The 24707-nt window shown below is 34.7% G+C and overlaps 1 protein-coding gene across 1 annotated transcript; it reads right to left on the bottom strand.

Annotated features, from left to right (window-relative positions):
• Positions 1-19616: 19616 nt before the first annotated feature.
• LOC107879060 lies at positions 19617-20567 on the bottom strand. Its single transcript, XM_016726188.1, has 2 exons — positions 19988-20567; positions 19617-19888 (listed from the first exon to the last, which is right to left on the bottom strand). The coding sequence occupies exons 1-2, from the start codon at positions 20565-20567 to the stop codon at positions 19617-19619; spliced, it is 852 nt and encodes a 283-aa protein (XP_016581674.1).
• Between the last annotated feature and the right edge of the window lie 4140 nt (positions 20568-24707).

Below are 24707 nucleotides of genomic sequence, written 5' to 3'. Positions count from 1 at the left end.
CTAGAACCTACATTATGAGACAATGTAGAACATAGACGTATATATGGATTAGAACTTTTGGTATATGCTAAGCATGTAGGGTTAAATGCATAAATAAAAACAATAACTCGATGATCACATAAACTTTTAAAGAATGCATGCTAAGTGTAAATTACTCACCTTGGGCTTGAATAAAATAAAATTATAAAATCATAATCTTGAGTAGTAAAGCATAATGATAAACTTTGTGATCCACAACACTTAGTTCTAAAATATTTTCTTTTAATATATCCTCGAGATGTTCTTCCAACTGACATAAACCATGTGAGCTACCATGGAATCCAACATCTTACCCACATAGGGAAAATCTCACGTTGGGAAAATTCATCCTACCCTTACAATAGAAATAAGATATTATCTAAAGTAATCACTATCTATAACTTCATCCATATTGGGGATAAGCTGAACCTATGTTGACTCATAGTTCTACGGTATGTAACATAAGATGCATCCCCAACTTGGTGCTAAATACTACCATCTTATTACTTAGTGCTCATACTATAGGAAATCCACCTTAGAACTAGAATAAGGGTTTATAATGAAAACCATTTATGGTTCTCTTATTGTAAGCTATGTTCAAAATAATAATTATGGATTTCATATCTTAGCTGAGGATCAAAGATCAATTCTTGCTTTAAATCTGAATATAATTTTGTCATAGAATAATTCTAAGAATAATCTTCAAGAAATCTAAATACTCAAACTTAGGGCTTAAAACTCATGCTTTAAAACTCATGTCAATTCATAACAAAACATCATGTTAAATATGATTCTTGAAATACTTCAAGAATAACAAATCAGGAATAGTGTCATCTCAATCTTAACATAAACCTTGTAAGTTAAAAACATAAACATAAGCATTTCTTGATATACTAAAAGCAATAATTTTCTTAATAATCACATGCTTCGAGAATATAGAAACTTGGGTATGAACCCTACTTCAAATCAAGTAAATAAACTCTTAAAATCATGCAAATTTAGGCATAAGGGTGAAAGGATACCCCTATTTATAACCCCATATACCTTAATTGATGAATTAATGTAAGTTCTTGGTTGCTTTCTTGAATCATAAACTTGAATTTTAAGGAGGTTAGGGTTTGTTCTTTTGAGAGGATTACTTTGTTTGAGAGAAATTATGAGTTACGGGTAAATAATGTTCCTTGGGGCTTTAATTTTATGTTATGAATGAATTTTGATGGGAAAAGAACCAATTGCCCTTATAAAGAATGGGATAAAAAGTTAGAAAAACTAGGGAAGCAATAGAGCGGGCATCGCGGCCTCTATAGCGCCGGACTGTAGCGGGTGCCGCAGGTTTTATCGCGGGCTCTGCCATCACTAGACTAGAGTAGGTGTCGCAGGCTAATCACCTGCAACTACTATTTTGGAAGTCCAAACATGTCCTTACACTCGTCCAAAAATTTTGAAACTCACCTGAGATGTATCCTTGATATCCTCGATCATAAATCAACTTTAAATCAACATTCTAAGGTTGAGAAAGTCAGAAATAAAATCATCGAAGTTTAAGGGACTTTGGAAATGACTACGTATTAACACTTAGTGATATTTTCTAAGTCTTGAACCCAATTTACATACAATAGTGAGTTGAATTGAGCTAGGATCTTATGGGGTCTTACATTACCCCATGTAAGTAACCCATCATAAGTGTTATTGAAAATTTCTTCTTTTGGATTCTCTGAGCTTTGACTTTCTGCAACCTATGCCACCCACTTATGCCACATACCTATGCCATGTAGGTAGCCTTATAGGTGGGGTTTTTCTACAATCTTGACTCTTTTCCTTTATGTTAAGTTCCAAAACCTAGTTCCCTAAAAAAATAGATATAGACACAAAAACACATCATATGTATCAAAACAAACCTAAGTGCTTGGATATTTTCCAGTTTTAAGCACCAAAAGTGCCATGAAACCATAGCACATCAACACCATCAACTTAGAATATTTTTATGTCCTTAGGTTATAAAAATACTACAAAACTCAACAATGATGGTTGACTAAGAGAAACCTAAGATACCTATGGCAGTCAATCTCAAATTCAGCTTAAAAACATTACTCTGTTCATTTTTAACTTTTCAAAACCACGTGAATCAATGAACCCATATAATGTGATACAAGGGAATCAACCTATGGCACTACATTAGTAACAAATAATCACACATTATACAAATTACACTACCTGAACACATAAGTAGCTAGAAACACAACACATGTACCCTCAGAACAAAGAAGTCTTACTCACTCAATAAAATCAGGCATTTTAATGCATGGACAGTCATGAGACACTCACACTCACAATGAAGTTCCAACAATATGCACAAAATACTATAGGCTTGCCCTTATTTTCTTTAACTTAACTTTCAAATAATTGAGCTAGGATCACTATAGGATTTTACTTAGGTTGTAACATAGGCTTAGGGGATGGTATGGTACATTTGGTCATTTAGTGACTAAGCCTCCTTAGCACTACAATTATGTTATGGGTCCACTTATCAACCAACTTTTTTTATCCTGCCCTTATTTCTCCCTTTTTAATCTTTTATTGCTTATCTAAGTTGGTCTGGTTTCTTATATTCTTTCTCTTTTTGCTATTTTTTTGTTTTGTTATTTTTTTCTTTCGACCATACCCAACCCCACTTATTTTCTCTTCGCCCTTCTTCATACCCATTCTTAATCACTCACCCCTATGATAGCCATCCTCAACTTTGGTGGTTTGCCTGAGTTGGGGAGCACAATGTCTAAGGAGAACTAAGCCCAAAATAGGTTCATTGTAATTAAAATAGAAAGGTGAAAGTTAAAACAAGAAAAATTAGTCAATATAGGCACAAAATAGGGATCAAGGAATACTTATTGACATTTAGAAGGTTGTTTAGGCTAAGAGTCGACTAATTTAAGAATGGCCTATGATCCTTTCCTAATCTACTATCCTACAACCTAGGCAAGACTAACCGGGCTAGTTCTGGATTTAATACACAAGGAGGACTAAGTAAGTATCTCACGCACACATCACATAGGGTTGCATCACAAACTACTACCTATCCAATTCATGCAAATAAGAGCTATGATTATTATGTCGCTAATCCTAATGCCATAATGAGATTCACAATGGTCACATCTTTATAAACACACAGTTCAAAAAACAAAATTTTCATAGTGGTATCATTTTTTTAACACATCAAAACAAATTATATCAACTGCTCTTAGGTATTTATTTTCCTCCTAGTTAGAAAAAAACAGCACAAAACATTACAAAACAGAACTCAATATGACATAATTTTTTTCTAAACATGTTAGTTCTATAATCATACCGCGACTAACAAAAAAATAAGCACATCTACAAAAACCCACGGCGACTATGTACACCCTTATTCCCAACTAAAAACTATGCACTATCCCCAGTTTGTGACCATAACATATAGTAATGAAGTGAAGATATACATGGAATACACTAGGAATTCATCTCATTCTCATCCCTATCTAGGAGTATCTTAACTAGCGGTGGTGGTAGGAGTGAGGAACTACTAGAAAACACATCCTCCGCAATCTCATCTCATTATACAACATCATCTACTTCAACAACCTAGAATCATGGGTGGCCTATTTCAGGGGTTGGTCAAAGGAAATAGTGGGGTCTCATAGATTCTCCATACTATATCTCTTAATTCCAACCTTAGGACTAGCCTCTTATCTGCAATTAAATTAAAGCATCTCAAGCCTCATGAAGCTATAAACTGATTAAATATCGGTATAACTAAAGGAATGGCAAAAATTTGGCTCTCAATAAGAGAGTGTACCTTAACTCGTTCTGTGGCCACTTCTTCCCGAATCTCACCTAAATTAAGATTATATATATCTCTGAATCAAGATGACACCCGCCCCTCAAAAGAATCGATCCAGACGTGCAACTCAGAAGTGAACTCCAATGTCTCAACCTAGAGTGAAGCTCATATCATAGTCTCAGCAGTCTCTAATGTTATCTTAACCAATGACCGAATCTATACATATAATGACAACATTTCAGAATCAATATTAATAAGGTAGGCAACAGTCTTATCTTACTATTTTACTAAGCTCTATAAGAACTCATAGGGTACTACAATAAACCTTATACTTATAGTTGTAAAAGTGTAATTATAGTGATAAGGCAAAGTAGATTCCCCAATCGAATTAGAAGTGGAGGTCAGGGATAAAGTAGAAGTAGTTGGTGCCCTCTTCTCCTTTGTAGCAATATCAGGTGCATTTGTATGCTCTCTCATATCAACACCAACACCCATATCATCAATATCTATATCTGGCTTACCAACATTCTCTTCTAGAATTGTGATCCTATCAAAATATATTTGTATCAAAGTTGAAGGTGCCCGAGCTCTCTGTACAAGGACTGGGTTAACTAAATACTTAATAAAACTAGTATAGGAAATGCTTATCACCTTTAACCATCTATGAACATATAAAATCTCAGCCACACCATCCTCATCACATAACCTCTTGATCAGACAAGGGAAAAAGAGTGGTCAAGTCCCAGAATGACGACTCGTGCATCTCATACCAGATAATTACTACAAATTCAAACTCATATGCTACAAAAAAACTAGCTACTAGTGCAGATTTGTCCCATGTTAACATATTTTCTATAGTGGTCGAACATAATCGAAAATGCACCATTGTCTATCAAAACTTTACAACAAAATAAGGTGCCACCATATTAATCTTTGTGCTACTATCAATCCAGGGCATCATCACCCAAGTCATATATTTGGTTGGCGATCCACCATACTAAATCCAATATCTATGTTCTATAATAAGCTTCTCTTATCGCACATCTATTCGATGCAAATATAAGTATGTGGTAAAAGTCAGTAGTAGATATCAGAGAGCCATATGCTGGCCCAAATAGAATTCAGTAGATGGTTATCACTGAAATGTCAACTTGAACTCGTCTCACCAAAGTATGCTTTATTTGGGGCTATGTTACTCCTCTACCACCTCTAGGTGTGTTCAAAGCAATTATGGTAGTGTACGAAGTGTATAACACTCTAACTAAGTCCTTGATGTAAGATATGTGGGGATCTAACTAAGTCCTTAATGTAAGATACGTAGGGGTAACTCATTTACCCCAACTAGTAGCGCTCAAAAGAGGAGTCCTAGTACCATTGCTAGACCTGATAACTCAAGTATCCACTCATACTAGATCATCCTCATAAATTTTTATCGTAGGTTGACTCACCTTAGTAATAAAGTTGTCCTGCTCATAAATCACCCATATTTCTTCTACAAACCATATTGGGTTTATCTTATCGAGGGGTACTATTGAGATGTGTGTGGAGTTAGATATGGAGATAAAATGGTGGTGGAATAGTTGTTTGAGCATCCTTTGGTATCTAAGTTGTACCCTTCTTAGACTGGGATACTGTTGATGCAGACTGAATGGACAAAGTTGACTCATCCCCTCCTTGGATTGGGGTCTTATGTGGCCTCCTCCTTAACTGTATCGAAAACTTTCATAGAATCAACCTCATTTTTGGATGCTGACTCCCCATTCTCAAAAGTATGCTCTCCCTTTGTAGACTGGGGAGAGTGTGGTGGTGAAGGCCTACCTGACTTCATCCTCAGCCTAAGGATTAGTCTGGCTATGGTCATCTGAGCCCCATCCTATGTAGTTGTTGGATGAGCGCCCCACTGAGTTTTTTCTAGGAGTTTAACACCTAAGGTGGTTGCTATGATAGTTGCAGCTGTATCCTATTTCTTAACCCTAGTCTGTGGGGCTGCTGGTCTATTCGCAGCTATTGGGTAATCCTCTACTGAGCTACTCACTTAGGGGTATTATCCCTAAGCCTCGGCTATTCGTCTTTTATTTGTGTAGCCTTAGGTGCCATTGTACCTAAATAATCAGTTGTCAGGGCCCAAAGAATAAGAGGAGAGTAAAAAATTTGAACATAAATTCAATAGTCTCAGGGGGTACTTATGATGGCCACCTATAAGTTGTAGGTGTCACGTATGCCACATAAGTGGCCATCATAGGTGACAATAAAAACCCTAAAGTTTTAAGGCTTCAGATCTAATACCTATGAAGGCACTTAGACCTTGTAAGTGCTACTTACATGGCTTGTATGTACAATCAAAGTACCTTTCTTGGATACTTCAAATTTCCCAAAATTTTCCATTACCACACAGTGTATTTAGATTATTCAAGTCTAATTTCTCACACAATATTAGGTACCAATTTCAAACAATAGGTAAGGCAATCAAGGTTTTTGGTATTCATTAAACTTTTCAACTTCTACTTATATTTAGGGCATATATATAGATTATTCATTCAATAACAATTCATTAATTTCAACTTTGATGATTATCGCCATCAACGATACCAAAATTTGTTGTCACCCAAACTATACCCTCCAAGATGATACAATACGGCCATTGTCAAATTATAGTAACCCAACTAGGTCGGAATCGATCCCACAGGGAATAGGTCAAATTCATCTCTCGAACTTGCTAAAGTAACCGAAAGTGTAGGAAAATAAATAGGGGATTTTGTAATAAATAGTAAAATGTTACAAGTTATGAAGGGATTTAGTTGTAAGCTATATGAGATGAACACTAAGACTATGTTTCCCCTGGGTTCCAAACTCCATGGGTTTATCATACTTAATAAGACTATTTTACTACCAAATGTAGAATCTTACAAGCTAGATGTCATCAACCATCTTGTGAACTCCTTTGGTGAATCTCACCCTTTACCATGTGAGTCTCAAGGTATCACCTTATTAACCTTTGTCTTTGATCCTAATTTAAATATCACCTTATGGTTCTCAAGTTATTAAATGAGGGTTGATAGACTTAAATCACTATTGTAATCTTCATTTCCCTATATCAGTTTTGTTTGTGAAGACGATCTCAAATATAGGTAGGTTTTCAATGTTGCACCCTGCTAAGAAATAAATTAAACTGAAGATGATCACAATGCAAGTTTAAACAATATTCTAGAAGAACCTCACACTTCCCCTACTTCATTTTTCTACTAGGGTTCCCACAACCCTAGCTAAGGGAGTTCCTTGCTTATAGTTGCAAAATAAACCATGGAATTTAATAAATAAGTTATAGAAGTAATATCATAATAATGAAGATTAAAACCCAAAATCACAAATCAATTAATCATCCAAAAACCAAGAACAAAGAGATTCCAAGATCAAAATAAAATCTCAGAATCAAATATATATTTTTGAATAGTATGAGTGCGTAAAAGTCATTCAAGTGTAAAAACTAAATAAAACCCAAAAGAGTATTTATATAATACATAAAAACCCTAAAAATCTAAACAAAAATAAATCAGGAAACTTGGTTCACTTCCCAAAATACATATAATACATAAAGACAAAATAAATTGAAATGCTAACTCTGCACCTCGCATGATGAGGACTCACAAATATTATTGATAGTGATATAGGACAAGATCGTACTAGGCATGATATGGATGTTGAATGCCATGACCAATATTATAAGATAGTATAGCAAAAAAGAAAATATATGATCAGTACATTGAATGTACTAATATATGATATAGGAAAGTAACTGATATGAACTGAATATGGTGCATATAACATGATACAAGACCAAGTAATGAATATATGTTGTAATATGAATATAATAACTGAATACAAGGTCATGCAAAAATCTAAAATCTAAATTATAAAATACAGACTGTGGTAATTGCTAATAACCAATATACTCTAATGTGAGCTAATTGGGGTCCAACCTGAAACCCCAATTAGAAGGGTGTTCTATACCTTGCCAAGGGTACAAACATTGACTAACATGGATCCACTAAACTAATGTCCAAAAATACTAAGTTGTCAAGCCTGATCTAAAGGGTAAACCCTTTGAACCGATGTTGGTATTGTAATTTTGGGGCTTAATGACTTATACTAAAGGTCTCAGCCTAACTAGAAGATGATCCTTCATCCCTAAATTCATTTGGTGCTAAGTACTATTATGTAATGACCCTCCAGGTCATTTTTATGATTTTTGGGTATTTTTATATTTAGGTTATTTACGACTTGTAAGAATTATGGATTCAATTATCAGACAGTTTAATTGGGTTTTAGGCTCATTTCTCAATTTTGGAGCAATTATGATTAAGGAACTGGTTGGGCTAAAACTCCAAGTAAACAACCCGAATAGGAATTCATATTGTACTATTAGCTCTAGAACATTGATTTTGTACTAAAGGACCCTTGGTTCAATCAAAAGGCTTCAGAATTTATTTTGAGCTATTCGGTGGATTCTATGAAAAATGAAAATATCGGTATGGGCCCTACATTTAGTCAAAACAATCTTAGATCAAAGCTTTGATGATTTCATTTAGTTTAAAATTTTGAATTTGGTGTGGTAGCATAGTTTATTTGCGTGCATGGGGTTTTGAATGAATCCCGAGAACCCGATCAGAGTCTATTTGGACTTAGAATAATCTGATGCCATAAGTCACTAGAGCAACCACTTAACTAGGCAAATTACTGCTTAAATGGTTGTCTCTTTAATAAAATTGAGCTACTTTGCGACCTTGGCTGTTAAGCGAGAAACACTTAAGCGCTCTTTATCTATTTTAGCATATGTCGCTTTAGCAACTAGGATGCCGCTTTAGTGACCCATTCCTTTTCTTGCTTGTCTGTTTAAATTGACATGTGTCTATTAAGTGGTAGTCACTTAAGCGACCTAGTAACCGCTTTAGCGACACTTGGGGTGCTAGATCCACCTTCTTCACCAAAATTTCCAATTCATTTCTCAAAATTTTTCCATCATTTTTAAGAGCATGAGGCATAAGAAAGCATGGGTAAGCATTATCAAAACTAAGCATTATCACTTTCCATTATTTTCCCCTTCAAATTCCATCCATTTTCATTAGAGATTCTTAGAAATTAGGTATTTAAATCCCTAGACATTAGAGGCTAATTTGGGCCATTATTTGTGTCCTATTTATGCTCAAATTTTGAGCAGAGATTCCTATTTTTAATGGACATTATGACAGATTTAATTTTGGATTCCATCTGCAGGTCCCACAAGCCGATTCTTAATCCTAAATTCAAAACTGAGCTTTTATAGAGAAATATGGGTATTATTTTACTCCTATTGATGTGTATATTGTCATTTGAAGCATGAAAGTGTTTTGGGATCATGGATAAAATTATATAACTTTCCTTCATTCTTTCTTTATATTGAGCAGTGATATGTGGTATAGTACTTTATACCTAACTACTATTTGGACAAGATGAGTTTATCCTTATTTCTTTTAGCACTATCAGATTTAGTTTCTTGGATAGTTGTCTATAGTTTATATTCCTACTTTTCATGTTATTTATTCTTGCATTATTTTTGGAGCTCAGATGGTTGATGCCTACTGACTACTGAATTCCATGTGTTTGGCACTCATACTTTACTTCCACAACCTCCAGATCATAGTACGAGTTCTTTCTATTGTTATGTGTATTATGTGGAGCAGCTATACATCTGAGATTGGGTGAGATCCTAGTCTTTGGGGCATTACTACTCTCCCTCTTCTAGATTAAAATAATCTCTATATCGTATTTAGAGGTGACTTATATTATATTTACTTTGTACTTTATGTTGTACTCTTATTGTATCTTGTGCTAACCTCATCAGGCTTTGAGATTACTTTATATATATTGGTCTTTTACCATTTTTATTTTGATATTTTCTTCTATTTTATTTGATAGTCCGTTACTAGCTATTTTCAACTATGGGTTGGCTTACCTACTAGTGGGTCATAGAAAGTTGCATCATGACCTAAAAAATTAGGTTGCGAAAAATTAGTATTAGAGCCTAGGTTTACCGATGTGTTTGTATAAGTGCTAAGTGTCTAGTAAAGTTCTGCGAATTGGTACGAAGACATTTGTATCTTATCTTTGGGAGGCTATAGGCTATTCTTAGGAAATTCTATTATTGACTCCTTATCATTTATCATTATTTTTATGAATCTCTTGTACATTCTTTGACTCTATTATGTCCCAGATAGATGGTATGCAGTTATCAATAGATGCAAATAATACTTTTACATGTGTATCTAAAGCTTTAACTCAGCATTAGAGTAAAGAGTCAGAGATTAATATCAAAGATCCTTAATGTCAGCTTGAGAATTTGTAGTTAGCCCAGGCTCTGTTAGCGTTAATGATCGCTTTAGCCCTTTAAAATTTAACATTATAGATTCCAAGCCGTTTTGCAGATACCTCACAACTAGAGATAATATCTTGCGCATCGAGTAATTCTTAGACTAGAGTTGGTCTTGTTGGTGTTAAAGAGGGTTCTTTGCCAATTTTAAAGTATGAGATTCAGTTTCTTGAGTGGGACAGACATACTTGTAACACCCTAATTTTCTGGAATCAGAATGCCACACGGTGCTCGTGACCTTGAAGGACCACAAGCTAACCCTCTACTGATATCTGTACCTGAGCACTACATAATATAATATAATAAATATGGAAAACTAGTGGAAACTTTCCATAAGGTTCAAAATATCTAAGATACTCAAAACTGAAAACTGAATACTGATACATCTAACTGAAAAGCCTCTAACTATCTGAACTGTGGAGTTGATGGGACATGTCCCCAACTAACTCTGTCTACTAAAAATAAACTGATTCTAATTCTATAATAAAAGAAAGATCATCTTCAATGAAGAGGACTTACGCTGCTGACTGAGTCTGGACTGCTAAGGGTGCTCTGGAGCCCGCGCTTCTTAACCTATGGTATGAGACACCATAGATAGAGAGAAAAGTATGTGTCAGTACTTTTAATATACTCATATGCTAGGTGAGGTAAGGCTAAATGCAAGGGCTTATGCATGGACATAGCTTAACTGAATAGCATAAGAGTACTGAATGAAGACATATACATGAATGCATAAACCATAACTGAAATCATTATGACTTTGAATAATAATACTTGGATACTGCTTTACTGACATCTAAACTCACTACTAATACTGAGATACTGAATAACTGAATCTTCTGATATTGATAACTGTGTACTAAAGTTAAGATCAGTCCTCTCTAGCGGTTGATCTCTGAAACTAATGATACTGAATCTGATTAACTGGATCTGCTCATATCAATGTTTGCTACTATCGAATGACCAAATCTGTGATTAAACCTTTCTAATGGATGATCTCTGAATATACTAATAATGATAAAGAATGATTATATCTGAGATCAAACCTATCTAGCTGAAGATCTCTGAATCTTTTAATAATAGAAATGATGAACTGAGTTTGAGATTAGGCCTATCTAATGTGTGATCTCCGGCTCTATTAGTACTAATAGTGATTAAATTTATATGAGACCAGGCCTATCTAGTAGGTGGTCCATGAATTTATAGAACTATCTAAGTTCCTTACTGAGATGGGTGACTGTATCTGACAGTTCTGATTTTAGAGTTCTACTCTAAAGACTGATATTGAAACTGCAACTGTAGGAGTTCTCACTAAACCAACATACCCCAAATCTGATCTAGTGGGGTCCAACCTGTAACCCCAGCTGGAAGGGTGTCAACACCGTGCCACGGTTAAAGACCTCTGCTATGGTAAAGCCTCTCTAATGGGTGACCCTGAACCGGAAGTTAAGCCTAAGGCAATATAATAGTCAAGCCTTAATCTAATGGGTGACTCTTGGTCCTACGATGGCTATGCAATTTCAGAATTCAGGGACTATTACTAACGACTCTACCTCTCTAATAGGGAAGTCGTCATCCCTGTACTCGCTCGGTGCTAGTTCCTACTCTCAACTGAAAGGCACTAAACTAATTTTTGGATTGTACTAGACTAAGCTGAATCTATTATTGTTCATATTTCTTGACTGATCTGACTGAGTTCACTTGGTTCCATTATCTGACAGAATACTACTGAATCTCATTATCTGACTAAATAATACTGAGTTCTGAATTAATTACTTGAATGCTACTGAGGTCTGAACTGAACAATTGGATACTACTAAGATCTGAGTTGGGTACTAAACTGAAGATGAAATGCTAATGATACTGAGATTACTGAGTTTTGTTAAGTTCTATAACCGTCTGAGAGTACTAAGTTTTGTAACTCACTGGGTTCTAAGAATTATGGCTTAACTAAGGTTATTGTAAAAACTGACATGGGTTCTATACTTGTAGCTAAATTGTCGGGTATAAATACCCCTAGGACTTGATAACATAAAAGTAAAAAATAAACATTCTTGAATAATCATGACCATGGACATTCATTCGCTATTACAAATATTAAAGCATCTTTTCAAGCACTTAGAACTCATAAACATGTGATAGTATAGAGAGACATGTTATTAGCTCATACTCTATTCAACAAGGTCTTGCAAAAAATATTTAACATGCATTGAAGAGAATTTAATTGGTGGATTTCATGCTAATATGTCATAATTCATTCATTAAGGCTTTTCAACAAACACTTGGCATGCATGAGATTGCACACAATTGGGAATTTTTAGTCCACATACTATAATGACATGCATCACATGAATCATGAAAACTCATAAATATAAGATCTTTGAATTTAGAAAAGGATTCTTGAACTTCTTGGGTGGAATGAATCGAAGAATCAACATCTGCATACCTTGTTATATGATTCTCGAAAGATTTACGGAGGAATTTTAATGACTTGGGTCTTGAGCTATGAACCCTAATGGTTGTTCTTGAAGAAAATTGAGAGAAAACTAGTAAATTTGGGTGAAATAATGAGAAAACTCATGTTAAAGAGTATATATACAAGGATATTAAAATGACCATCTTTTTCTTGGAATTAAAATTTGGAACTGGAAAAATCCTGATTTTACATGCTGGCGCAACACGCCATAATCACGTCAGCTTACTGGAAATTGGACAATTGGGAAACTGAGCCTAGGCGCGATGCAGTGGAAATTGCATTGCCACCTTAGTTGCGAACTGGAAAGACACTGTGATGCAGTGGAATGGTGAAGGCTCATTGAAATTTGGCAATTGCTATTTTGGCTGGCTCCGCGATGCGCTAAAGTACCATGTGGTACATTGTCTCACTAAAATGGCTCTAAATCTTTTTTCGAGTGTTAAATTTGAGGAAATTTGGTATCGAGGGAAAGCTTATTCAATTCTCTAGATGACAAAAATTTTATATTAGGGAAATTCTACATGTTTTAAAAATAATTCTCACTTGGGAAGTTAGCCCTTACTCTCCTTAAGGATAAAACTTGACTTAATAAAAATTAGGGGTATTACAATACTCCTATGCTATATCCTTCAGAGTAGGAGATAGTTTGAGGTTTATTAGAGAGGTTTATTAGAGAATTAGCTTTGCCACTCTATTTGGCATCATATCATTTGATAGGATTTGGGTCTTGTTTCTCAGGTTGTTGAGCACACTAGGACTATAGATAGAGCATGTATTAAGACATATGAAGGTAGCGGTAAAAGGTCATACAATCAATATAGTATTATTGGTGTTCCATTTGGGAGTAGGTATCCTTCCAGTTGGGATTAACTTCACTTGTATCATGTTACTTCAACATAAGTAGTGACTTACACTATAAGTGGCTCTCAGCTCAATCGTGGTTATCAATACGAGCAGAGTTCTCATCAAACCTTGGGGAGTATTTTTTATAGATCATTAGGCTGTGGTATCTATTTTGGACCTATAGGGGAAGTAGCTTAGGGTATTCTTAAAGCTGGTATTAGTTGTGGTAAGATTGGGTATTAGTCTAGAGAGTGCCCCAGACGCGAGCTGGTTGTTCAGACAAGGGCAGCATATATTTTTCACTAGCCTAAATCTCCTAAGGTATTTGAGGAATTTGATAAGGATGGTCATTCTAGTAGGGAGTGTCCCTAGCATTAGTTGGTTATACATTTAGGGTCATCTTATGTTTTTGGCTAGGTTAGGGATTTAAGGGTTTGTTACCACTATAAAGAGATCAATTATTAGTCTATATAGTATCCCCGACATGGTATTAAAAATTGTTCAGCTCATCCAAATTAGTTTCATAGAGTTATGGCACCTTTAGTTACAGATAGTGCACTTAGCACCTCAGTTGGTGATTCAGACGCTTAGACTGATTTTGAACCCGCTCAGATTGATACTCACTCAGGCATATAAGGCTTATGACTTTCATTGTGATAGGTGTGACTTTTATTTCTTTCCTTTACCTTTTAGTTGATTGGAATTGGGGTTTCATAACCATTGATGATTATAGCCTTGGTCTTTTTATATTAGTTGTCATGCCCCTTGATTTAGAGTTCATAATTGTAATACTACCCTTATAGATGATTTTTTTTAGTAGTGAATGGAGTGGTTCAGTATCATATTTCTCCTAGAGGTATATTATCTGTGTTAAAGTCCATTTACTTTGACGTATTGGCCTTCATATGGCCCTTAAGAGGTACTTATTGATTTGTATTTTTGTTTCACCTACACATTCTACTGGTGTCACTATTATTCTTGTTTTTATTATAATTGTTTGGATGTTGATTGATTATTACTTGATGGATGAATAGATTAGCATTATCTAGTTAGAATTTTCTTTCTTACAATTCTTGTTTATTAGCTTAGGTGGCTGGCTCGGTTTGAGGGTTTTCTGTCTTTTAGAAAGGTGAGGTTGGTCATTTTCCTCTTCCATTAGTGAGGTTATTTCGACTGTTGAGTGGGTTATAAAAGTAAAGGTAGGTTGGAATTTCTTGATTTTATTTTGGTTCTACAGCTGGCTATTTAGTTTTATTCCCCATTTTTGAGTTTGAGATTCTAGGACTTACCTTCTGGTTGTTGGGATTCTAGAATCGGCTATATTATTCAATAGCCTATTTTTGAGGTTGGCCAAATTAGTATTCAATCTTCTAATTCATCTAGTTTATCACCCGATAGTGGTCTTAATATTGATATCAAAAGATCTTAGGTTTGCCTTTTTAGTTTGTTGGGTTTAACTCCTGGTGATAGTTATGATCTTGGTATTAGTATGGAGTTGGATAATCCATTATTCTTATAATAATCCCTTCTTATAACCGTTTCCTAAGTTAGCTAATTGGGAATTCATTATCTTGAGTTACCTGGTTCATTTTCTAGTAGTGGTCTTGACCTCAATATTGATATTAAGATTGGTACTCTATTATTCTACGATGTGATTTATGGTTTAATCGGGTTAAGGTTGTTTTACATGGGTGGATTTAGGAAATCCTCATTTTGGCAATTGTTTGACCTTATAAAAATTTGTGGGGTGCTTCTCATTGAGGATATATGCCTATGGGTATTTATCGCTTTAGATAGAGCATTGGATTGATCAACTTTTGGGTAAGGTTGTATTTCTCTATGTTGCTTGATTTTTGTGTTATCACCATTATTATTTGTGATCTTGGTGAGTTCTTTGGTATGCCTTAATGCAATATGCCTTTAGAAGATATGGAGTTGACTCTGTGTATTTTAAGCCGGCGGTTTTCCTAGTTGTGGTTATATTCTTTGGCAATATTTTAGTTTTAGTTCATATAGGGACCATTGGGTATATGCCTGGTTTATGATAGTAAGGTTGATTTGGGCATTTGGTCTTAGTTCAAACTTATTTTTTCAAATCTTAGAATTTGACTCTGGTGAAGGATAAATTTGAAGTTGCACTACAATTTGGAGTATACTTGCTTACTCATCTACAAGAATGATTTGGGTAGTTGGGAATAAGTAGTTCGACTTCAGTGCTTAAATAAAGTTTTTTATTGCATGACTTGGTTTTAGCCTTTGTTTTGTGTTTAACTCTGCTGGGGTTTTATCTATGTGTTGGCTAAGCATACTCTTTATATACCAATTTGGTCTTCTTCAGTTCAGATAGATTGTGGTAGATAGATATGCAAATGATAGAATATTGGAACTTGATGATGGGTTTTTCAGCTTTTGACCTTGCTTTTTATTCTTTGGTGGTGATTTCAACTCTCTCTCAGTAGAAAAAGTCTACTTGAGTTGGATTCAACAAAGTGTCGTTCTCAATTGGTGGGACACCCTAGGAATGATCATTTAGGTATGAGTATTTGTGTTTCGAACTCCCAATTGTTAGCTTTGAGGGTCATCCATATCAATTAGTGGCTTTGGCAAAAGTTGTAGACATTTGTCATCATAATTTGTTTGTGTAGATAGAACCTTGGGGGCACTCCGAACAATCATACTATGTTATTGAAATTCATCCGTTAATTTTCTTATCTTGGTTGTTGATTCATAGGGTTAACTGCATGATTAGGGTTTCCCAACCTCTAACCTTCTACATAATTTGGATATTACACCTACATCATTGAGCGGGGATATAATAATTCAATTAACTTAATTAAAGCTATCATCCTACGTATGAATCATGTAAGGCATCTAAGTATATCCCTATCCTAGACGCTAAGTTTAATTCTTTATTTTATAAAAGAATAAAAACTCAAACTTTGTTTATTCCCATGTTCTATCTTCCTATTCCCTCTCCCGGGATCAAAAGGTCGAAAATATATGTATTTTATGGGTGATCAATCCATAAAATAATTAAAACAAGAATAAACAAACAACCAATTATGATAAGCAAAATTAACCAATTTAATCCACAACAATAGTACTCATGTTGTTGGCTTTAACCCTGAAATAAAAAATTTTAACCACTAATATTTATAATCACGATCCAAATAATTGAATACATGATATGAAAATTTAAAAACTAAATAAAATAATTAAAACCTAATAAACTATGTAGCTGCCTCAGAATTTTTCCTCAAAATTATGTTCAGCGTACCTCTATATCGTGTCCACTGAAATGACCAAATAAATAATCTTGTCCAATGGTATCTACGTGTCCCACCCACTATGTGACCAGCTACATGCCTCATATATTAAAATAGTACACATCCTATTAGGATTAAAAGGTTGCACGGATCCCAACAAAAAAACGATTCCCACATTTGACCTTCCTTTAATCAATTTAGCATGCAAAGTCATTTAAAATAGGAAATGCTTGCCAACTGTACTCCTTGTTATATTCAAATTTGGTCATAACTTCAAGCTTGTGTCGGCAGAATTGTAAATTAGCATTGCACATTACAGCAATGCGACGCATCAAGTTAGCGTTGTTCCACTGAATTAGCATTGAAAAATTTGTCTAAGTGTAATTGTGTGACCATTGATGCGACGCGTCAACTTCGCATTGTCTCACTAGAACTTGCTTTCAAAATTTTAGTTAAGTGTTGAACGTCATATCCTTTACCCATGCCTTTTTAGTGTATTTTCAATGAATTTCGAGCCTTTTTATCATCAATATATCACCATATTTAGTTCACCAAGCCTCATACAATATCACAAACCACAAATTAAAGATTAAAATAACACAATAACCTCAACGATAAATCAAAACAAGAGCTAAGATAAGTCAAATTCGCAATGATCTTCCACTTATTATTCCGACTCTAGACTTAATTAAATTAAACTTTGCACATTACAAACAAGTTATTCCACTCATAATTACACATTTAAAATATGTAAAATAAATTAAACACATTAGAATTCACCGAAACCAACTAGGCACGCATCTAGTTCAAGCTAGTAAAACTAGTTTTTCGGGTTGAACTCTAAATGACCCAATTAAGCACAAACTCATTTGAAAAATACTTTGGACATTGTAATCACATAATTAGACACTCAAATGCTTATTTAAATCAATATGATGATGTTTAGCACACGAATTACTCTCAAAATAAGGTGAAATAAGCTCGAATACTGATACAAAAGTGTATAAAATCACCTCATATCATTACCACACAGCTAAGCTCTTGTTCGTCCTCGAACAACTCTTCACTCTAAGGATAAAAATCTGAGGTGATGCTACACTTCTACTAAAATAAAGACACTCAAGCTAGTACTGCAATGACTACACGAAATGCTAGTTTGTACACAAAGCACGTTATTTACACAATTGATAGCTCATGAACACTACTCCAAAACATCCTAACCTCAAGAATTTACTTAATACATGGAAAAGTCATGCTTATTGCTCAATCAAGGACATCATACAAATCACCCATATTCATCAAACATGTGCCCCTCACACAAGAGAGTTACCCATAATCACTCACATAAATGCAATTTATTACATAATAGGTACAAGAATCAAATTACGCTCACTCTCATAAAGAATTCACAAGTCACACACAATGAACCATAGGCTTGACCTTAGTGCAATTCTCTACTAATAGTCAAATGTAAAGCTTAGGATCAATTAGGACTTTTCTGGTTTGTAATGTAGGCTAAGGGATGAGTAGGAACTATTTAGGAATAGTGACTAACCTCTCTAAGAGCTTTAATACACTATATTATACATTTAAAACCAATCTCCAACAATCAAATTACACCATTTTCATCCACTCATCACCTTTATTTTTTCCCTATCTTTTTTAAGCATTTTTTTCAAATACTTGGTGGATACATAGTTTACTACCACTAGAATAAATTTTTCTCTTTTTTCACAATCATGGTAATATTTCTAGAATAAATTACACCACATTCATCCACCACAAATCAATTATTAACACCAATAATTATTACCTTTTGGCATCAATTTCACCTTTTTCTTCTTCAATTTCTCAAACTCCTTACCAAATCAATTTTATTTTTTCAATTAAAGCACTTGGGAGCTTTTTGGATCAAATTATGCTCTATCAAAGAAGGGATTAGGCTACATATGAGGCTAACAAAGAAAAAGCTAAAGGATTGATGGGGTTTAACTAGGATAATGCACAAGGGTAGGTAAAAAGAAGGTATAAAATAAGGCTATCAAAGAAATGCCTAAATAATCTCCTAAACCCATATTCTTTATTTTGCTTCACACATACACCGGGCAAGTTCTATACATCACAAGCAAGAAGAAATATACAAAATATCTCACAGACACATCGCATATGCTTAACTCAATAGGATCATCATAGACTCCCCACCAAACAATAACATGAATTCAAATTTAAGCTAACAAATACTATAGTCACAAATATGAGCCTAGGAATCTTAAGAATAGTAATTCACTCAATCAACATGCTTATACGAACAAATCCACTTGCATCATATAATCAAAAATAGCACCAACAAGAATATCTAACTTAGTCCTAACTTAAAAATTTTTTAAATTGAGCCAAAATTTAGGAACTTCCCAACCCCGCACTTAAAAATGTACTTTGTCCCCAAAGTAAATTTAAAAGTAAAAAGATAGAAATACTCCCTCAGGCCTCTAAGCCTAGCTAATAGAATATTTACACATAAATGAGATCCATGGGACCCCACACTCAATCTTTACCATGCTTTAAGCTCAAGTTTACGATACTCAGACTTTCCATCAACATGTGACTTAACCAAAAATAAAAACTATGTGAAATAAAAACTAAAAAAAAATAAAAAAAATATTCCTAATTAACTTAGGTTGTCTCCTAAGCAGCGCCTAATTTAGTGTCGCAGCATGACCCAACTCAACTCAGCTATATTTCTTCACCCTTTTACACCCTTTCGGGAGCCATTTTTTCATTCGCTTCAGACCTATTTTACCTTTTGAAATATGATGGTTTCATCTTAGGCCACTTAATCAGGTAGTTGGAAGAGGTCTTTAGTGACTCAGACACCTCACACTCATCCCTTTCAAACACATTGATCATGTATAAATCTTTATAAAAGGGATTTTCAATAGGTACTTTGTAAACATCAAATTCCACCTCTTCATCATCTACCCTTATCTTGAGTGTGCCTTTTCTAACTTCAATCAAAGCCCCTCCGATCGCTAAGAATGGACGGCCCAAAATAATTGGTACATGTTCGTCTACCATAAAATCAAGAACAAAAAAGTCAACAGGAATAATAAATTTGCCAACCTTTATGAGGACATCCTCAGTTATTCCTTTTGGATATGCCATGGAACCGTCTACTAGCTGCAAAACCACGGTGGTCGATCTGGTCTTTCTCAAGCCAGATTTTTCAAATAGAGATAGGACTATCAAATTTATACTTTCCCCTAAATCACTTAGTGCATAGACCTCTTTACTTCCAATTTGAATGGGAATAGAAAACTTCCCCTGATCATTCAATTTCTTGGAGATCGTTTGTGTTATCACAATACTACACTCTTTAGTGAGTGATATTGCTCCCACATCTTGAAATTTCACCTTATTAACCACCACATCCCACAAGTACTTTGCATTCTTAGGCATACTCTGCAAAACATCTAGCAAAGGTAATTTAATATGAAGCTCTTTGAATGTGTCAATTAACTTTTTGAACAAGGAATCCTCCTTCGCTTTTATGTACTTTTGAGGGAAGGATAGTGGTAGCTTCTTCTTCTTCTCTGGTTCAGCAACTGTTTCATTTAAGTACTCAGTCTTTCTTGAATTTTTAGCAACTTTTTCATCCACCTTTTGGGTCACCACATCAGAATCTACCACCTTTATTACTGTGGAAGGTTCTCCTTGAAGCTTTTTACCACTCAACAAAGTGATTGCCATGACTTTCTTGGGATTTTCTGTATTTGTTGGCAAACCACCTTGTGGTCTATTATTTAACACTTGTTGTATCTACCCAACCTGCAACTCAAAATTTCTCTGGGCTACTTTCTGATTCTATAATTCCACCTTTTGACTATTCAGACCCGCAACCAATTGTGTTTGACCAGATAAGATTTATTTTAACATCTCTTCCATGTTGCTTGTAGATTGATTCGATTGGGCCTTTGGCTGTGGGGCGCTCCATGGCTGATTAGGCGGCTAAGTTAGCCACTTCATATTGTAGGCATTATCGTACATTGGCCTTTGGGCATTGCCTACATACATCACAGATTTCAGATTTGAAGCACACATGGTAGCCACAAGACCACTTTTTCCACATACTTCACCCCAACCTGCATCTTGTTATATGGCATTGACTTTGGCTGTAGGTTGTGTTGCTCCCAACTTTATGCTGTTAAATAATGTGTTGATCAATTTCTGTAATGCAGAAACCTGTGCAGAAAAGGCCATAAATTAGTCCACCTCCAACACACCCATAATTTTTTTTGTGTCACTTCTAGAATCTGAATGCCACTTGGGATTTCCTTATGCTATTCGATTTAGCAATGTTTATAGTTCATCATAAGTTAGCTCCAACGCTTGACCCCTTGTGGCTGAATCTAGCAAAATCTTCATATTATGATCAAGAGATTCTAAAAAAGTGTGAGCAAGTACCTTATTCGACTGTTGATGATATGGATAATCCCGGAGAAGAGCCTTGAAGTGTTCTCATGCATGATAAAGATTTTCATCAGGCTTCTATTTGAAGCTTATTATCTCACTGTGAAGTCTTGCAGTCTTGCCTCACGAAAAGAATCTGATGAGAAACTTTCTAGCTAAGTTGTCCCATGATGTGATTGAATTGGACGGCTCCACATTCAACCATCTTTTTTATCCCCCCAATAGAGAATAGGGAAATAGTATCAGCCTCACATAATCTGTACTCACCCCAGTTGGAGTGAATGTGTCAGTAAGCTCAGTAAAATTCTACAAGTGGACTTGTGGATCCTCGTGTGAAAGCCCTACAAATTTTCCACTGCTGATAAGAAGTTGCACAATATTGTGTTTCAACTATATATTTCCCCCAGCTGCTGGTCTTTGAATTGGGGGAATGAAGTTCATCGGAAGTGAGACTGCTACTTCCCTAACCTTCCTACTAGCTGTTTGTTGTTCAGCCATTGGAACAGTATGTACTTGGTTTTCTTGGAATTGTGGAATTCTGGGGAGAAGGATTGCTTCTCTCCTGCATTGATGGTAAAGTTGCTTAGGTTCAGAGCTCGGTTCAACCAAGTCGTGATCTCTTACTAGTTTTCTACTTTAAAAAGTTGTTTCCATAAAAAACAAAACCAATACCAAGTGTAAAAACACCAAATAAATCTAAAAGTAAAACTATAATAAATAATTGCCAAAATACAAGTCCCCGGCAATGGCGCCAAAAACTTGACAGTGCCCAAGTGCACATGCAAGTGTACGTAGTCTACCAAGTAATATAGTGGTCTTCAAGAAAGCTAAATATCGATCCCACAGAGACTTGATTTAATAACGATTTAATTCTAGTTCATAGTTTAGGTTAATTAAGTGCAATAGTAACCAAAAAGATAGTTTGTAATTTTTGTAAATTAAAAATAAAATAAATAGTACAAAAATTAAATTATTGGAACAGTCAATGGAGTAAAGAACAAGGTTAAAGCACTCTGAATAATCATACTATGTTATTAAAATTCATTTGTTAATTTGTTTATCTTGATTGTTGATTTGTAGGGTTAACTGCATGATCAGGGTTCCCCAACTTCTAATCTTCTACCTAATTTGGACATTACACCTACATCGTTGAGCGAGGATATAACAATCCAGTTAATTTAATCAAAGCTATCATCCTACGTATGAATCGAATAAGGCATCTAACTACATCCCTGTCCTAAACACTAAGTTTAATTCTTTATTTTATAAAAGAATAAAAATCCAAATTTTTTTTATTCTCATGTTCTACTCCCTATTCCCTCTCCCGAGATTAAAAGGTCAACAATATATATTTTATGGGTGATCAATCCATAAAATAATTAAAACAAAAATAAACAAACAACCAAATAAGATAAGCCAAATTAACGAATTTAATCTATATCAATAGTACTCATGTTCTTGACTTTAACCCCAAAAAAAAGGTTTTTAACCACTAATATTCATAATCACGATCCAAATAATTGAATACATGATATGAAAAATTAAAAAATAAAAAAAATAATTAAAACCTAATAAATTGTATAGACTCTCCTTATTTTTTCCTCAAAACTGTGTCCAACGTACCTTTATATCGTGTCACTAAAGTGACCAAATAAAGAATCTTGTCCAATGGTATCTACATGCCCCACTATGTGACCAGCTCCATGCCTTATATATTAAAATAGTACACATCCTATTAGGATTAAAAGGTTGAACGGATCGCAACAAAAAAAAGATTCCCACATTTGACCTTCCTTTAATCAATTTGCCATGAAAAGTCATTTAAAATAGGAAATGCTTGCCAACTGTACTCCTTGTTATATTCAAAAATGGTCATAACTTCAAGCTTGTGTCGGCAGAATTATAAATTAGCATTGCACATTACAGCGATGCAACGCGTCAAGTTAGCATCGTTCCGCTGGAATTAACATTGAAAAATTTGTCTAAGGGTAAATTGTGTGACCATCAATGCGACGTGTCAACTTCACGCCGTCTCAGTGGAATTTACTTCCAAAATTTTGGTTAAGTGTTGAATGTCCTATTCTTTACTCTAATGTTCTATTCTTTACTCATGCCTTTTGTAGTATATTTCCAATGAATTTCAAGCCTTTTTATCATCAATATATCACCGTATTTAGTTCACCAAGCCTCCTACAATATCACACACCACAAATTAAAGATTAAAACAACACAATAACCTCAACGATAAATCCAAACAAGAGCTGAGATAAGGCAAATTCACAATGATCTTGCACTTATTATTCCGACTCTAAACTTAATTAAATTAAACTTTGCACATTACAAACAAGTTATTCCACTTATAATTACACATTTAAAATATTTGAAATAAATTAAACACATTAGAATTCACCGAAACCAACTAGACACACATCTAGTTCAAGCTAGTAACTAGTTTTTCGGGTTGAACTCTAACTGACTCTATTAAGCACAAACTTGTTTGAAAAATACTTTGGACATTGTAATCACATACTTGGACACTCAAATGCTTATTTATATCAATATGAATATGTTAAGCACACGAATTACTCTTAAAACTAGGTGAAATAAGCTAGAATAATGATATAAAAATGTATAAAACCACCTCAGATCAGTGGATATTATAATGACCCTCTATATCATCCCCTTAATTTTGCATATATTTAGCATTTTGAGCCTCCCCACAGTAGCTATTGGTAATTTATGACTTACTAGAACAATCGTTTTGATTGTTAGATTGTTTATTTGGGTTTGATGATCATTTCCTTATTTTTGAGCTATCATTGCTAAGGAATTTCTATCGAACCAACTGTCAGTAAATGACCTCAAATAAGAATTCTGATAGCTCCATCATCTTCGAACATTGATTTTAGTCCCCTGGAACCCTTGATTTAGGTCCCACGAATTTTGAACTCATTTTGGCCAATTGAGTGGATTTTATGAAAAATAAAAATATAGGTATAGGCCCCGCATTTAGTTGAAACAATCTCAGATGAGAGTTTTGGTGATTTCATTGAGTTTGGAATGTCAAATTTGGCATGGTAGCATAGTTCGTTTGTGCACACATGGTTCCGAATGAATCTTGAGTACCCAGTTGGAGTCCATTTGTACATAGAAAAATCTGATGTCTCAAGTTGCTAATGCAATCACTTAAGAGATCAAATAATTACTTAAGCGGTAGTTGCTTTAATGACATTGAGCCGCTTTAATGACCTTGGATGTTAGGTTAAGGAATTCTTAAGCACTCCATGTTTGCTTTAGCGGATATTGCTTTTACATCTAGGATTTTACTTTTGTGACCAGCGTCTTTTCTTGCTCGACCATTTAAGCGGGCATGTGTATCTTAAGAGATAGTGACTTAAGTGATATAGTGGCCGCTTTAGC

Source organism: Capsicum annuum, chromosome 8 (genome assembly GCF_002878395.1).
Source record: "Capsicum annuum cultivar UCD-10X-F1 chromosome 8, UCD10Xv1.1, whole genome shotgun sequence".
In the NCBI taxonomy this organism is placed as follows: domain Eukaryota; kingdom Viridiplantae; phylum Streptophyta; class Magnoliopsida; order Solanales; family Solanaceae; genus Capsicum; species Capsicum annuum.
Note: the sequence above shows the minus strand (reverse complement) of the source record. Positions and strands in the feature narration are given on the sequence as shown.

What these genes read in the sequence shown, in the direction of transcription:
- LOC107879060 (XM_016726188.1), bottom strand. Translation starts at nt 20,567, where the DNA reads ATGGCAATCACTTTGTTGAGTGGTAAAAAGCTTCAAGGAGAACCTTCC. An exon ending in GGTTTTGCAGCTAGTAGACG is followed by an intron (nt 19,889 to 19,987) that starts GTTCCATGGCAT and finishes ATTTTATGGTAG; the next exon opens with ACGAACATGTACCAATTATT.